At 64.8% G+C, this 16720-nt stretch overlaps 1 protein-coding gene across 2 annotated transcripts; it reads left to right on the top strand.

Moving 5' to 3' along the window:
• Nucleotides 1-129: 129 nt before the first annotated feature.
• Nucleotides 130-16503, top strand: ATP6V1B1 (ATPase H+ transporting V1 subunit B1). Of its 2 annotated transcripts, XM_038172122.2 has the most exons (14): nucleotides 130-547; nucleotides 9221-9276; nucleotides 10105-10203; nucleotides 11447-11540; nucleotides 12638-12715; nucleotides 12859-12998; nucleotides 13999-14100; nucleotides 14177-14274; nucleotides 14395-14518; nucleotides 14628-14778; nucleotides 15248-15330; nucleotides 15456-15560; nucleotides 16021-16150; nucleotides 16240-16503. In XM_038172122.2, the coding sequence occupies exons 1-14, from the start codon at nucleotides 469-471 to the stop codon at nucleotides 16404-16406; spliced, it is 1506 nt and encodes a 501-aa protein (XP_038028050.1). In that variant the 5' UTR covers nucleotides 130-468; the 3' UTR covers nucleotides 16407-16503. The 2 variants fall into 2 exon arrangements, with proteins under 2 accessions (XP_038028050.1, XP_071894042.1); XM_072037941.1 differs by lacking the exons at nucleotides 130-547; nucleotides 9221-9276 and adding an exon at nucleotides 9779-10023.
• The last annotated feature ends 217 nt before the right edge of the window (nucleotides 16504-16720 follow it).

Raw genomic sequence — 16720 nt, 5'->3', positions numbered from 1 at the left:
CTGTTCCTACCCCTAACCCCAAACCCCTACCCCTACCCCTTCCCCTGCCCTTGCCCTTGCCCCACTGCCCTTACCTTTCCCCACCCCACTCCCCGCCCCTACCTCCCCTCTGTTTACAGCCAACACAGGGCAGAGCCGCTGCAGGCGGGGCAGCCGTGCCGAGCCGAGCCCAGCCGTGCCAAACGGTACCGTGCTGAGCCGTGCCGAGCCGTGCCAAGCCGTGCCAAGCCGTGCCAAGCCGTGCCAAGCGGTACCGAGCCGTGCCAAACGGTACCGAGCCGTGCCAAGCCGTGCCAAGCCGTGCCAAGAGGTACCGAGCCGTGCCAAACGGTACCGAGCCGTGCCAAACGGTACCAAGCCGTGCTGAGCCGTGCCAAACGGCGGTACCAAGCCGTGCCAAGCCGTGCCAAGCGGTACCGAGCCGTGCCGAGCCGTGCCAAACCGTGCCAAGGGTGCCAGTGCCGGTCCATGGCGCTGCAGGTGCAGGCAGCAGCCCGGGAGCACGCCCTCGCCGTCACCCGCGACTTCAACAGCAGCCCCCGGCTGAGTGAGTGAGGGGCAGGGCTCGGGGGGCTGCGGGGGCTGGGGGCTGGGGGGGGCTGGGGGGGCTCCGCCACCCTGCGGGGTGCCCGCGGGGGCTGGGGTCACGGCCACCTCCCCTGCGAGGGGGGCGCAGGGGGGTCCCCACCAAGGTCAGGTTCAGCCGTGCTGGGGGGCGCGGGGGTCCTCCGGGTGATGGAGCCCACCGTAATGGGGATGGCTCTGCGCCCCCCCCCCCAGGACAACGTGGCCCCCCCGTGTCACTGCTCCAAACCTTCTGGGTGCCCCAAAGCCCCAAAACTTCTGGGTGCTGCTGGGGGGTCCCTGGGTTCACCATGCATGAGCCGGGCAGGGGGACCCCACACATCTCCGGGGGTCCGGGGGCAGCTGGGGTCATCTCTGCGCCCCCCCACCTGCCTGGGTTCAATGGGGTCGGAGGCGTCAAGGGCACTGGAGGCTGGTGGAGTCCCATGGTTGCGTGCCACCCGCTGTTTGCTGTCAACACAGGGCAGGAGCAGCACCACCAGGACCCGGCTGCGGGCGGCTTCTCCCCGGTTGGCGCTGGGCGAGGGCAGCCTTCGGCCTCAGGAGGGGCAGGGGGGGGGCAGCGAGGGGCTGGGGCTGCGCCTCAACCCGCTGCAGGCAGCTCCTGCCCCCCCCCGGAGAGCCCCAAACTGAACCTGCAGGCACTGGCTCGCGTTGCGCACCCATGGGTGACGGTTTGCTGGCCGGCAGCCCCCGTGCCAAGCTCAAGCAGTGCCCCCACAAAGAGCCCCCCCCGTGATGTGTGAGGAGCACGGGGTGCTGGTGGTGCTTGTAGGATCGAGGACGCGTTGTCCTGGGGGGGCTGCGTTGGTTTTGGGGTCAGGGAATGTGCCCGGCCTTGCATGCGCATGGTGAGCCTCGTGCCTGCTGCGGGGAGGTGGAGGATTTGGAGAGGGGGGGTCCCGGAGCTGGGGGACCCCTTGGGACCCCCAGCATGGGGGTGGTTGGAAAGGGGAGGGTGGGAGTAGGGTGGGAGGCTGGTGCTGTCCCTGTAGGGCGCACCTGAGAGGGGCATTTTGGAAGGGTTTGGGGGGCTTTTATCAGGGTCCCCTGCGTGCGAGGCACGCTGTCCCTGTCCCCTTGCTTGGTGCCGGGGGGGGGGGCGCAGAGCTGGGGCTGGGGGCTCTGTGCCATGGGATGCAGCCAGGGGGGTGCAGGCTGCCCCGAGCACCAGTCCTCGTCCCCCCCCCAGCCTTGGGGTCACGCAGGAGAGCTGGGGGGAGAAGCAAGGAGCTCGGGGGGGGCTCTGCTCGGAGCAGGGGGGGGCACCAGCTGCTGCCCGGGAGGGGACCTGGTGCTCGGTGAGGGCACCGCTGCAGCTCCATGGGGCCGGGCTTTCCCTGAGCACCGGGGGGGGGTGCTGGTGATGGGGAGAGAGACCCCCTGGGCACCCCCCCTGCGCCTCGGCAGCACGGCACTGAACGGAACCAGGGTGGGCTGGATGCCTGCCCCCCACCCCAGGGCAGCATCCCCGTGCCCTGCTCCATCCCATCCCATATCCCATATCCCATATCCCCATCCCCATCCCATCCCATCCCCATCCCATCCCCATCCCCATCCCCATCCCATCCCCATCCCATCCCCATCCCATCCCATCCCCATCCCCATCCCCATCCCCATCCCCATCCCATCCCATCCCCATCCCCATCCCATCCCATCCCCATCCCATCCCCATCCCATCCCATCCCCATCCCCATCCCCATCCCCATCCCCATCCCATCCCATCCCCATCCCCATCCCATCCCATCCCCATCCCCATCCCCATCCCATCCCCATCCCCATCCCCATCCCCATCCCATCCCCATCCCCATCCCCATCCCCATCCCCATCCCCATCCCATCCCCATCCCCATCCCCATCCCCATCCCCATCCCATATCCCCATCCCCATCCCATCCCCATCCCATCCCCATCCCATATCCCCATCCCCATCCCCATCCCCATCCCATATCCCCATCCCATCCCCATCCCCATCCCATCCCCATCCCCATCCCCATCCCCATCCCCATCCCATCCCCATCCCATCCCCATCCCATCCCCATCCCCATCCCATCCCCATCCCCATCCCCATCCCCATCCCCATCCCCATCCCATCCCCATCCCATCCCATCCCATCCCCATCCCCATCCCCATCCCCATCCCATCCCATCCCCATCCCCATCCCCATCCCCATCCCATCCCATCCCCATCCCCATCCCCATCCCCATCCCATATCCCCATCCCCATCCCCATCCCATATCCCCATCCCCATCCCCATCCCCATCCCCATCCCCATCCCATCCCCATCCCCATCCCCATCCCCATCCCATCCCCATCCCCATCCCATCCCCATCCCCATCCCCATCCCATCCCCATCCCCATCCCATCCCCATCCCATCCCCATCCCCATCCCATCCCCATCCCCATCCCCATCCCCATCCCATCCCCATCCCCATCCCATCCCCATCCCCATCCCCATCCCCATCCCCATCCCCATCCCCATCCCATCCCCATCCCCATCCCCATCCCCATCCCCATCCCATCCCCATCCCCATCCCCATCCCCATCCCATCCCCATCCCCATCCCATCCCCATCCCCATCCCCATCCCCATCCCCATCCCATCCCCATCCCATCCCCATCCCATCCCATCCCATCCCCATCCCTCCTCTGTGCTGGGCCAGTCTCGGCCCCAAAATCCCTCGCGGACGCCTGGCCCAGCTGGTGCCTGCTCTGCCCCCCCAGAACGGGGTCCTGCAGCCCCCCCCTGCTGCCACCCCCAGCCTTGTTTTGCCTGATAGAGATGTGACAGCAAGCCCAGCTTCTTTTTCTCATTTCTTTTTTTTTTCCCATTTATTTTTTTCCCCATTTTTTTCCCATTTATTTTTTTTTCCTTTTTCCCATTTATTTTTTTTCTTTTTCCCATTTCTTTTTTTTCCCCATTTTTTTTCCCATTTCTTTTTTTTCCCCATTCTTTTCCCCATTTATTTTTTCCCCCATTTTTTCACATTTCTTTTTTTTTCTTTCCCCCGTTTCTTTTTTCCCCCATTTCTTTTTTTTTTTCCCATTTCTTTTTTTTTTCCCATTTCTTTTTTTTTCTTTTTCCCATTTCTTTTTTTTCCCCATTTCTTTTTTTTTCCCATTTCTTTTTTTTCCCCATTTATTTGTTTTCCCATTTCTTTTTTTTTCCCATTTCTTTTTTTTTTCTTTTTCTCATTTCTTTTTTTTCCCCCATTTTTTCCCCATATCTTTTTTTTTTCCCCATTTTTTCCCATTTCTTTCTTTTTTCTTTTTCCCCATTTATTTTTTTTTCCCCATTTCTTTTTTTTCTTTTCCCCACTTCTTTTTTTTCCTCCCTTTCTCCGTGCTGGTTGTTTGCTTCACGCTTGGCTGCCGCTGCCATTCTTCGCCCTCCCTCACATGACCGTGCAGGTGTGTATGGGAACCCTCGGCCCCGGCGGCCCTAATTAGTGGCATAGTGCCTGGCCCCCCGCCGGGCTTTTCACGGGGGCTTCGCGGGGCTTGGGCAGCCCCGCGCCGTTTGACAGCGCTGCACAAAGTGACACATCGCACAATGGGCAGGGTGCGAGGGGGAGAGCGGTCACTTAGGGACTGTCGGAAAAGTTTGAGGAGCCCACGGGGCTCGGCTCGGGGCGCACAAGGTGCCCAAAGTCGCCCTCGGGGTGCACAAGGTGCCCAAAGCGGCCCTTGGGGCACATGAGGTGCCCAAAGTCACCCTTGGGGCGCATGAGGTGCCCAAAGTCACCCTCGGGGCGCACGAGGTGCCCAAAGTGGCCCTCGGGGCCAGGGCTTGGTGCCCAAAGTCACCCTCGGGGCGCACAAGGTGCCCAAAGTGGCCCTCGGGGCGCACCAGGTGCCCAAAGTGGCCCTCAGGGCGCACGAGGTGCCCAAAGTGGCCCTCGGGGCGCACGAGGTGCCCAAAGTCACCCTCAGGGCCAGGGCTTGGTGCCCAAAGTGGCCCTTGGGGTGCACGAGGTGCCCAAAGTCGCCCTCGGGGCGCACAAGGTGCCCAAAGTCACCCTTGGGGCCAGGGCTTGGTGCCCAAAGTGGCCCTCGGGGCGCACGAGGTGCCCAAAGTCGCCCTCGGGGTGCACGAGGTGCCCAAAGTCACCCTTGGGGCGCACAAGGTGCCCAAAGTCACCCTTGGGGCCAAGGCTTGGTGCCCAAAGTGGCCCTCGGGGCCAGGGCTTGGTGCCCAAAGTCACCCTCGGGGCGCACGAGGTGCCCAAAGTGGCCCTCGGGGCACACGAGGTGCCCAAAGTCGCCCTCGGGGCGCACGAGGTGCCCAAAGTCGCCCTCGGGGCCAGGGCTTGGTGCCCAAAGTCACCCTCGGGGCGCACAAGGTGCCCAAAGTCGCCCTTGGGGCAAGGGCTTGATGCCCAAAATCGCCCTTGGGGCGCACGAGGTGCCCAAAGTCACCCTCGGGGCCAGGGCTTGGTGCCCAAAGTCGCCCTCGGGGCGCACAAGGTGCCCAAAGTGGCTCTCAGGGCGCACGAGGTGCCCAAAGTGGCCCTCGGGGCAAGGGCTTGGTGCCCAAAAGTGGCCCTTGGGGCGCACAAGGTGCCCAAAGTGGCCCTCGGGGCGCACGAGGTGCCCAAAGTCGCCCTCAGGGTGCACGAGGTGCCCAAAGTCGCCCTCGGGGCAAGGGCTTGGTGCCCAAAATCGCCCTCAGGGCCAGGGCTTGGTGCCCAAAGTCGCCCTCGAGGCAGCAGCTCGGATCCGTGCCCCCCGTCCTGGGGTCTGCGCCGTGCCCCAGAGTGGCCTCGCCGAGCGTTTTGGATAAAATTCGGGTGTGAAATTTGGATGTGGGACCCCCTTGGGCAGCGCTGAGCCTCGCACGAGTCCTGGGCACCGACCCGGCCACCCTGGGGCTGGTTGTGGCAGCCATGCACCAGGTTTGTCGCCCAAATTGACCCAAACCCAGCCTCCGGTGAGCCCGTGGCACAGGGGCGTCTGTGCCAGGCTCTGCCCCGTGCCCAGGGCCCCGTGGAGCAGGGTGAGGAGGATGAGGGTGAGGGTGAGGATGATGAAGATGAGGGTGAGGATGAGGGTGAGGATGATGAGGGCGAGGGTGAGGATGAGGGCAAGGATGATGAGGGTGAGGATGATGAAGGTGATGATGATGAGGGTGAGAGTGATGAGGATGATGAGGGTGAGGATGAGGATGAGGGTGAAGATGAGGGTGAGGACAATGAGGATAAGGATAATATGGGTGATGATGAGGATGAAGGTGAGGGTGAGGATGAGGACGATGAGGGTGAGGATGATGAGGATGAGGACAAGGATGAGGAAGAGGATGAGGATGATGAGGATGAGGATGAGGGTGAAGATGAGGATGAAGATGAGGATGAGGAAGAGGATGAGGATGATGAGGATGAGGGTGATGAGGATGAGGATGAAGATGAAGATGAGGATGAGGGTGAGGATGATGAGGATGAAGATGAGGCTGATGCTGAGGAGGGCCGGGCAGCGCTGCTCTTTGCAGCAGAGCCCTAAGCTGTCCCCACCGGGGCAGGGGCAGAGGGCCGGAGGGAGGGCAGGGGGGCCGAGCGGCACCAATTAGCGAGGGGGGGGCCCTTTGTCAGCCTGCCCCCCCCTCACCCCTCGCCCCCCCATCCCTGCCCTCCGCCGCTGGAGTTAATAGTGCGTGAGTGGGGGGGGCCAACGGCGATGGCATCCGACAGCAGCTGCGAATTTGGGGAGGGGGCTGCCAGCTTGCCAGGCTCCCCTTCCCCAATCCCTCTCCGCCCTCAGGTTGGGGCCCCCCCCCTCTGACCCCCCCCATTCCCAGCCCACCCACCCCGCCGCTCCGGGGCTGGGTTTTTCATAACGGCTCAACGTCCTAATTATCCGAATTAGTGCTTTCCAAATTAGTGCTTTCCGGTGGCGGGGGGCTTCTCCCCCCCAACCCCCTGCGCCCACCTCCCTCCTCCCCCTGCTCTCGGCGCTTTCCCTTTCTCCTCGCTCGCCCCTAACCCCGTCACGACACCGCCCCGCCAGTGCCGTCGCGATATGTCGCGATATGCTCTGAGAGCTCCAGGTGGGAGCTGCCCCCGTCCCCTGGGGGGGTGTGCAGAGGGCAGGTGCCCCAGCCGGGGGTGTCCCCGAATTTTGGGGGGGGGTCACCGCGCGGTGCCCCTTGGGCGCGTTCCTTCTGCGATTCGCTCCTCGCGTTGCAGGAGATGAAGAATTTGGCATTAGAATCCCTCGTTTCTGGTTAAAGTTTCCATAATATTGGCCCCAACAGGGCCAGGCAGGGTGAGCCCCCCCAAAAAACCCCCCCCGAACCCCCTGGGAGAGTTTCGCCCTGGGTTTTTCAGCGGACCCGGTGAGGAGCAGCCACGTGTGCGCACAAAGCCCCCCTGCGCCCCCCTCCAGACCCACAATGGGGTCTGTCTGTCCGTCCATCCTCCTGCCCACCCACCTCTGGGGGGGCTCAGCCCCCCAATTTCCTCCTGGGTACCGCAGAAGCCCCCCAGGGAGGCTCCCCCCGGGGTTCCCCATGGGCTCCAGGTGACCGGGTGGCCCCGGAGGTCCCTGCCCGCATCCGTGGTGCCGTGATGCTGAGAGTGATGCTGTGGGGCTGGGGGGTCTCCATCAACCCCATATCCCTCGGGAACACCCCCCCCCCCAGCCTCCTGCCTGCATCTGGAGGGCACGGGGATATTTGGGGTCGTGGGAAGGAGGGGAACAGACGAGGAGCTCGGGGGGTCGGGGGGTGCCGAGCGGTGCAGCCGGCGGCTCCGGTGCCCTCGGTGGGCGAGGAGGTCCCGGAGGGGCTGGCAAGCAACAGGGTGCCCGCAGACCCCCGTGGGGTGGGGAGGGGGCCAAGCCCGTGGGGTGCCCCACGTGGGTGGCTCCGGTGGCGGGGAGAGAAGAAAAGAGCCCAACAAAAACCTCCCGAGGAGAAGGGAAGCCGGGGCGGATATTTGTCAAGGGGAAATAAAAGGCAGAATGGTCACTTTGGGAATAAAAGGGACAAAAGCAGGAAAATTGGCGGCTGGGTCCCGTCCCCCCCCTTTTTTTTTCCAGTCCCCCAGGCTGCTGAATGGGCTGCGGGGCTGGCGGGGGCAGGAGCGGGGCGTAATTGGGTAACGAGGAGCCGGCTAATTGCAAAAGTGGCGGGGATTAACACCGGGGCGCGAGGGTGGGCGCATGGGGAGGGGTCCAAGAGGGATGGGGGCAGCTCCCCGTGCCCCGCTCAGCTCTGGGGACGGATCCTGCCCACGCACGAGCTGTGGGGACACCGTCCCTGGGCAGCCCTGGTTGTGGGGACACCGTGGGGACGCCGTGGCGAGGGTCCCCGTCCCCTACAGACCACCTATCCCCGCAGCTGGAGGGAGGGGGCCGCGAGCTCGCCAGCTGGCCCGGCCTCTCCAATCCTATTAGGATCATGAGGAAATGAGAGAGCCCGGTGCGAGAGGAGAGGGCAGGGGGGCTGAAAGGGCCCTGCGGGGTCAGCAAAGCCAGGCCCCGCCGTGGCAGGCGTTCTGGCGTTTGACACATCGGGGAAATGATCAAGGAGCAGCTTTAGGGTTGGAGCAGTTCCCCAGCACCTGCACGTGGGGTTTGTGAACCCGTGTGAACCCCCCTGGGGTCCCTGCGCTCAGCCCCATGGGTGCTCCCCGCCTTTGGGTCACTTGGAGAGGTCCCCTGGGACCCCCGCCTCATCCCGAGCCACCTCCTGCTGGTTGTACCCCGGGTCCTCCTGGAGGGACACCCTGACCCCACAAGGTTCTGGCACCTCCAGTGCCCCCCAGAGCCTGTCCCATATTTGCTGGGATCCATCTCCCACTGCCCACCCTGGGGGATTTTTTGGGGCAAGCTGTGCCCCACACCTTGTGGCAGGGGCTTGGGTGGCAGAGGACCCTTTGGGTGGCACGTCCTGCGGGGGTCCCACCTGGAGCCTGGCCCAAAAAGGGCTCGGAGCTGGGTGCTTGGAGGGGTCCGCGTCCCCAAATGGGGCTGGGGACTCGGGCTTGCCCCAGGGTCCCCCCGTTGCAGGTCCCCAAGGTGCTGGGGAGCGGGGGCACCTCGGGGCGCGGGGCTGTCACCGTGCCATGGGGGGCACGGTCCCCATCCTGCCCCGAGGAGCTGTGCCTCCTGCGCCTCGTTTCCTTGCTCATTTTCCCCCCCAGGTTTCATTTTGCCCGCTCCCCAACCTCGGCGACTCGCTGCCACGCAAACCTGGAAAATATCGACTGGCACACGAGCTTTCCGCCTCCTGGAGCGAAAACTCCTGGCTGTGCCGGGGCAGGCTGTCAGCGCTGCCTCATTTTGGGTTCTAAATGTCGTTTTGTTTCGATTCCCTGCTGCGTGCACAGCGACAGCCCCGGCGCTCGCTCGGCTGCACGTGCAGCGTGTTTGGAGGCTGAGGCTGCCCGTTTCCTCTCTTTCTGCACGTTTTTATTTAAATATTTCGATGCCAACAAAGATGGAACTTGTGGGGTGGAAGGGAGCTTTCCTAGGGGCTGTGTCCAGCAGCCAAATTCGAACCTGGCACCCCGGGCACGGTGGGGTCGTGTCTGTGTCCTGGGACCCCCCTGTGCCGTGCCTGCGGGCTGGGGGTGGCGATGTGGGGAGCGGGCTGGGGGCATCCCCGTGGTCCCCGGGTGCTGACGGTGTCCTTGTCCCACAGCCTACAGGACGGTGTGCGGCGTCAATGGACCCCTGGTGGTGCTGGACAACGTGAAGGTGAGAGCCCCCTCCTCGGTGCCACGGGGCTGGAAGGGGGGCAGCATCGCCCCACCGGGGGGTGGATGTCCCCAGCTGTCCCCTCCCATGGGGACACATGGCCCCAGCACATCTTTGGCCACCAGCTCACTCGGTGGCCGTGCCAGAGAGTCCCAGTGGTTGGGGGGAGCCCCCTCTGCCAGGGGGTGACCCCCTTGGCCGTGTCCCCACCTGGGCCTGGCTGCCAGCCCCCTTTTGGGGCAGGGAGTGGGCAATGGGGCGGCGCGACCCCCGTCCCCTGGGCTGTCCCCTGTCCCCTGTCCCCTGGGCGCAGCGGGGTTTTGTTGGCTCCTTTCTATGGCCCCTTTCACGCCGGGCGCGGCAGGATGGAAATTAAAAAGCTCCGTGAAAGAGCTGGGCTGCGGCGGGTGTTCCCTTCGCTTTGTTGTCCTCTGCGCAGGGGTTTTTGCAGGAGAATTAAAGTCCAAAGTTCGCGGCAGCCGAGCGCGAGCTGGGGATCCATGGGGAGGAGGAGGAGGAGGAGGAGGAGGAGGAGGAAGAGGAGAGGAGAAAGCAGAGCCAGGCAGGCTCTCATGGGGTGAACCCCCTCGGATGTTGTCCCCAGAGCAGGACACTGCTTGGCTTCCCCTCCTGGGGGGCACGGGGCATGCGGCACAGCTGGGGGCACCCGGGTGCGCTCTAGGCAGCACCTTCCCCTCGCTCTTCCTCCTCCTCCTCCTCCTTTCTGAGCCTCTGGGCAGCAGTGGGGTGCGTGGGGAGGCGTGGGGGGCTGCGCCGTGATCCCAACCATCCCACCCTGACCTCCCACCTCTGTTTGTCCCCTCCCAGTTTGCCCAGTATGCCGAGATCGTCAACTTCACGCTGCCCAACGGCACCAGCCGCAGCGGGCAGGTGCTGGAGGTGGTGGGCTCCAAAGCCATCGTCCAGGTGAGTGCAGCGGGCAGGGGGCTGCAGGGCACGGCCCGGGGCTATGTCCTGGGGGTCTGTCCTGGGGCTCTGTCCCCCTCCAGTGGTGGCCGTCCCAGCCCGCAGGGCGCTGGTGGCCGTGGCCGGGTGTCCGGGGACAGGCAGGAGCCGTGCTTCTGGCCCTCCAGCTCCTGGCACCTCGAGCGTGGGGTCGCGGCGTGGCACGTGTGGGGACAGGGTTGGCACCCAGCTGGTTCCCAGCGGCAGCGTTTGGGGGCCAAATTCCCAAAAAGAAAATCTGCAGACCCCCCCGCTGTCACCCCATGGCCACCAGCCCTCTGCCCCGATGCGCCCCACGGGCAACTGGTTGGGACTGGGGGTTCCCAAGAGCTGGGGGGGTCTCCGTGAGCATTGGGGCCCTCTGTAGGCAAAGGGATCATCCTGTCCAGGCGGCCCCAGTCCTTGTTCACCATCATCATCATCATCATCATCATCTTCATCATCACCAGGCCAGCGCAGTCCGTGCCTCGGGTTGCTGAACCGAGGTGGCTGTGGGGGCGACCTGTGCGGGACCTCGCTGCCGAGCTTCGCCCCTCTAATGCTGCCCAGACCTTTGCAGCACCCTCTTAATCCTATTAGGGAGTCAGCCTCAAAAAGGAAAAAAAGAAGGAAAAAAGGAGGAAAAAAGGAAAAAAGGCTCCATTGGCAGGAGCTTTGGCAGGCAGAGCCGCGGGCACGCACCCACAGGCACCGCGCCGTCACCCGGCTGTGTGCCCCGGCTTTCCCAAAGCTCCAGGGGGCCCCCGGCTCTAATTAAAGCAGCAGCCTGGAGGTTAATTAATACAAACGGTGTCAAATATTATACGGATGAAAGTGCCGTGGGTTTCCCTTCCCTGCTAGGGGCAGCGCCGCGATGGGGGCTCGCCGTGGGGCTGCTGCGCTCCCTGCTGCAACGAGCACCTCGTCCCCCCCGGGGGTGCTTCAGGGACACCCAGGGGTCTGAGGGCTCGGGGTGCAAGCCTCCAGCACGAATTTATAGGGCGTGAGCTGGTGCCAGCAGCTTGGGAATTTATTGCAGTGACGCTTCACAGGTTGGGAAATATTTACCCAGGCGCACGGACGTGCGTGCCCTCGTGTGCCGGCTCGGGGGCAGCTGCCGGGTGGTGTGACCCAGGGGGTGCCCAGAGCCAGCGCTGGGTGTCACCACCCCCCCTACGTCCCCAGGGATGCCCTAAGGGCACCTCGTGTGTCCCGTTCCCTGCAGGTGTTTGAAGGAACGTCGGGCATCGATGCCAAGAAAACCTCCTGCGAGTTCACCGGGGACATCCTGCGCACGCCGGTGTCTGAGGACATGCTCGGTAAGCCCGGCTCAGCCAAGCCCTGCCTGGTCCCAGGTTGTACGGGGTGAAGGTGCTGGGTGCTGGGCCCCGTTCCCTGCTCCTGGCTGTCTCCTGCCATCTCCTTCCCAGCTCGTGGGGAGCGGGGAAAACCCGAAAAGGGCAGCGGTAAAAAGGGCAGGGGGCACGGTGCTGAGCGCCACGGCTCCGTGTCCCCATCCCAGCCGGGGTGTCCCCATATCCCCTGTAGGGTTTGGGCAGGGAGAGGGGGGCTGTGTAGGATCTGTCCCACCCGCGGTGCTCTTCAGGTGCTTTGCTTTATTGACCCTGGTGCCACCGGGACCGGCGGCGACGTCGGCGAGGGAAATGGTCAATAAAGCAAAACAAAGGGAAAACGGTCAATAAAGCAAAGCAAAGGGAAAAGCAGTCAATAAAATAAAGCCCCCCCCCGTGCCACCGCTGCCTGCGTGCCCAGCCAGCACCAAGGCTGCTGACCTTTCATGCTCGGCGCTCCCTCGCCCCCGTTCCCATCCCCGCCGTGATCTTTATGTGCTCTGACACCCGCAACGCTGCCCCGACCCCCGTGGCCCTATAGGGGCGGCAGGTGGGGGGCTTCGGAGCTATCGATCCCCAGCGGAGCCGCTCGATGAGGAGGTTGGGCAGGAGCTGCAGTGCCGGAGCTGTTCGGGAACCCTCTGGCACCCCCCGGAGCCGTTTTGGGGACGTTGGGGTGCCTCGGTGTCACCCCAACCCGGGGACCCCGTGGAGAAGGTGGCGTGGGTGGCATCAGGAGGGCTGCGGGGACCTGGCCCACACCCCGTGGCACCCTTGGGTGCTCCCCAGTTCCATTTCCACACCCAGCAGCATCGCAGCCCCTTGAGCTGCTGCCCGGGGCAGCCGTTTTGGGGCTTCACGCTGCAAATGGCCCAGCAGGGACTGGGATTGGGGGCACCCTCCGGGGACCCAAAGTGCTGCTTTTCCACGAAGGTGCAGCTCAGCCTCAGCCGCCTCTCTCCCCAGTGCCCAAATGGACCTGGTAGCACTGCTGACAGCCCGGGGGGGGGCACAGCAGCCCCGTCCCCTCCTGCCCCCGTGCCCCAGCAGCCCTCTCCTTGCAGGTCGTGTCTTCAACGGCTCCGCCAAGCCCATCGACAGCGGCCCCCCGGTGATGGCCGAGGACTTTCTGGACATCAACGGTAACGGGCGCGGGCACCGGGTGGCCGCACGGGTCCGAAAAGGGCTCCTTATGAGTTATTCCATACTCTATTAATTATTCTAATTATTATTCCATTAACATTTTGTGTTATTTGGGGTGCCCCACCGGCCTTTCTTCCTCCAGGCCAGCCCATCAACCCCCACGGGCGCATCTACCCCGAGGAGATGATCCAGACGGGCATCTCGCCCATCGACGTGATGAACAGCATCGCCCGGGGGCAGAAGATCCCCATCTTCTCCGCCGCCGGCCTCCCCCACAACGAGGTGGGTGCCCCATGGGGCAGAGCGGGGCCACGGGCCCCTGGCACGGGGATGCAGCGGGGGGAGTTTTAGGATCCTGGCCCCCTGCCCTGGCTCTGTGTGGGGCTGGGATCTGCCACGTCCACGCCGTGCAGGGTGGGTGCCAGGCACACCATTGGGGTGCCTCAGTTTCCCCATCCGCAGTGCCCCCTTTGCTACCCCATTAAGCCACGAGCCGCACTGGGGGCAGAGATTTTGGAGTTTAGGAAGCGTTTGGGCTCCACGCTCAGTCACACGGTCTGAATTTTTGGGTAGAGCTGTGTCATGGCCTGAATTTTTGGGACCCCGTGGGTCCCTTCCAACTCGGGATATTCTGTGATTCTCCATAGGATGAGCCGTGGGGTTTTCCGATAAGGGGTGCCCCCGATGTGGGGTGCCCCGAGTGTGGGGTGGGGGCTGCAGAGCCCCCCCAGCACCCTCTGAATGATGGGCGCTGCACCAAAACCACCGGGCTTGGGTGGCTGGGGACAGGGACGGGGACAGGGACGGGGACAGGGACAGGGACAGGGACAGGGACAGGGATGGGGTCAGGGAGCGCAGCCCCTCGCTCCCCCCGCAGCAGCGGCAGGGCGCAGCGCCAGACGGTGATGCAGTGGGACAGAAAAACGTCCCTGACGGATCGGGAGTGACAGGGGAGAGTTCACACGGCCGAGCCGGGGCTCGGTACGAAGGGCACGGTGGCACGGCGATGGGGTGCCAGCTCCCTGTGTCCCCCCCCCCCCAGCTCCTGGGGTCCCAACCTCTGCGGGGCGCCTGGGGACAGCGGGGACGGCCGCGGGGTGGGCGGCTGGGGATGTGGGTGCCCGTTTTGGGGATGCTTCCTCCTTCTTTGTCTGAGCCCCAGCGGCACCCCCTGCCCCTCAAGGGGGTCTGGGCGTGCCGTGGGGCCGTGCCGTGGTCCCGGTATGGATGTGGCCCCCCGTGGCACGGCCCCATGGTGCACGCCCGCCCCGTCCCGCTGCAGATCGCTGCGCAGATCTGCCGGCAGGCCGGCCTGGTGAAGAAGTCCAAGGACGTGATGGATTACCACGAGGACAACTTCGCCATCGTCTTCGCGGCCATGGGGGTGAGTCAGGACCGGGAGGGGACCTCGGCAAAGCCAAATTGTGCAGGGGGACCCCGCTGAGCCGCTCGCCCCGCAGGTGAACATGGAGACGGCGCGCTTCTTCAAGTCGGACTTCGAGGAGAACGGCTCCATGGAGAACGTCTGCCTCTTCCTCAACCTGGCCAACGACCCCACGTGAGTCCCCCGAGGGGTTTTCTTCCTCCTCCTCCTCCTCCTCCTCCTGCCGGGAGGTGCTGCAGGCGCCGGGTGCTTCCCCCCGCAGCCCCCCGCCACCCCCAGCCCCTCTCCCCGCAGCATCGAGCGCATCATCACCCCACGCCTGGCGCTCACCACGGCCGAATTCCTGGCGTACCAGTGCGAGAAGCACGTGCTGGTCATCCTGACGGACATGAGCTCCTACGCCGAGGCCCTGCGCGAGGTCGGTGCCCCCTCCCAGCTCCCCATCCCCACGTCCCCACGTCCCCAGACCCCCTCTGCTCGCCCCGCTGCCCCCTCCAGCACCGCCCGCAGCCCCCCTCATCCCGCAGGTGTCGGCAGCCAGGGAGGAGGTGCCCGGGCGCCGGGGCTTCCCTGGCTACATGTACACCGACCTGGCCACCATCTACGAGCGTGCTGGGCGCGTGGAGGGCAGGAACGGCTCCATCACGCAGATCCCCATCCTCACCATGCCCAACGACGGTGAGCGTCACCCCGGGGTGCACGGGAAACCACAGGGCTGGGAAATGCCAGGCTGGTTTATTCGAGCTGTTTTGGGGGAGCTTGGGGGATCTGCCACAGCTTTTTCACATCGTTTTGTAGCAACTCTTGGTTTCTTTTTTGGTTTCTTTATTCCCCATGCCAACTTTTTTTCCCCCTGCGCCAACCCAGGCAGAGCATGGTGGCGCATGGTGTTACGCTGCAACCAGAGCGTGGGTGGGGTGGGCATGGGGTGGGGTGCTCATGTGCATGGGGGGCACGCAGGCACCCCTGGGGGTGCACACACACCCCCACGGATCTAAACTCAGTGCTCGCTTGCCCTGTTCTGTGGCACCTGCTCCTGTTCCCCGCTGCGTCCTCCGGTGGCACAGCTCCATGCGCCCCGGGCTGGTGGCCGGTGCCGTGGCCGTGCCCACGGAGCGGCCGTGCTCACGCCGCCTGCTTTCCCCAGACATCACCCACCCCATCCCCGACCTGACGGGCTTCATCACCGAGGGGCAGATCTACGTGGACCGGCAGCTCCACAACCGCCAGGTTTGTTCCCGGCGCCGCCTTCGGGGAGGGGTCCGGATCCGTGCCGGGTGCACCGGGGCTTGGGGGGGGAAAACTTTGGGGGCCAAGGGGGCTGGCAGTGTGGGACCGTGCCTGTCACCCCACAGATCTACCCCCCCATCAACGTGCTGCCCTCGCTCTCCCGTCTGATGAAGTCGGCCATCGGGGAGGGCATGACCAGGAAGGACCACGGCGACGTCTCCAACCAGCTGGTAAGGGCTGGGCGGGAGGGCAGCGGCACCCGTTGTCGCTGCAGCCCCCTCCTCCCCTGGCTGTGGGCTGAGATCTGGCTCATCGTGGGCTGGAGCCCTTCGTTTTGGCACCCAGCCTCTCCTGGAGGTGCGGAGGTGCCTGGCAGGGGAAGCTGGAAGTCCCCGGGGCGCAAAGTCCCAGCGGGGCGCAGGGGCCTTGCCCTGCTGCAGGAGCGAGACAGCCAGCAGGACGCTGCTCACTGAGCACAAATTGCTGGGTTTTGGTGCTGTGGGGTCGAAAAATGCCCACAAATGCCCACGCAGACCCTGCTTAGGGTGTCCCCAAGCGTGCCACGAGCCGGGGGCAAGCAGCCAAGCCCAGGGTGGCATTTTCCCAAGCCGGGCAGCCTCCAGCTGCGCTGCTCCTGCCGGGGCTGCTGGGGGTGTCCGTCTGTCCTGACGGCACCCCCTGCCCCCCCAGTACGCCTGCTACGCCATCGGCAAGGACGTGCAGGCGATGAAGGCGGTGGTCGGGGAGGAGGCGCTGTCGGCTGACGATTTGCTGTACCTGGAGTTCCTGCAGAAGTTCGAGAAGCAGTTCATCACCCAGGGTACGGCTGCGTGGGATGGCACAGGACGGGATGGGGCAGAGCCCGGCGCTGCCCACCCCCTTGCACTGCCCTCCCTGCTTCTCCCCCAGGCCCCTACGAGAACCGGAGCATCTTCGAGTCGCTGGACATCGGCTGGCAGCTGCTGCGCATCTTCCCCAAGCAGCTGCTGAAGCGCATCCCCGAGCCCATCCTGGCCGAGTATTACCCCCGTGAGGCCAAGGCTGGGGGCCAGCAGGCGACCAGCACGGCGCTGTGAGCTGCTGCTGCCCAAAAACTTCCCGTTTCCAACCCAAACGAGAAGGAAATTGCCAGAAACCTCCGTCCCGTGCGCAATAAAGCAGTGTGATCTCCAACCTAAGCTGTGCGCTCCTCCTTCCCACCCCGGCTCCGAGCTCGCCCTGCCCCGTTCCTCCCCATGGCACTGCCCCATGGCATCCTGGCGCTGCTGTCCCACCTTGTGCCCCCCCCAGGAACGAGGGCCAGGCCCTGCCCCACGCTGCTGCTCCCCACGGCCAGCCCCACGGGCTCCAGGAGCCCACCCAGCCCGGCTCTGTGCTCGGCTGCAGAAAC

The sequence above is a fragment of the Anas platyrhynchos genome, chromosome 4, assembly GCF_047663525.1.
Source record: "Anas platyrhynchos isolate ZD024472 breed Pekin duck chromosome 4, IASCAAS_PekinDuck_T2T, whole genome shotgun sequence".
NCBI lineage: Eukaryota > Metazoa > Chordata > Aves > Anseriformes > Anatidae > Anas > Anas platyrhynchos.
This window is presented reverse-complemented; position numbering and strand designations above follow the sequence as displayed.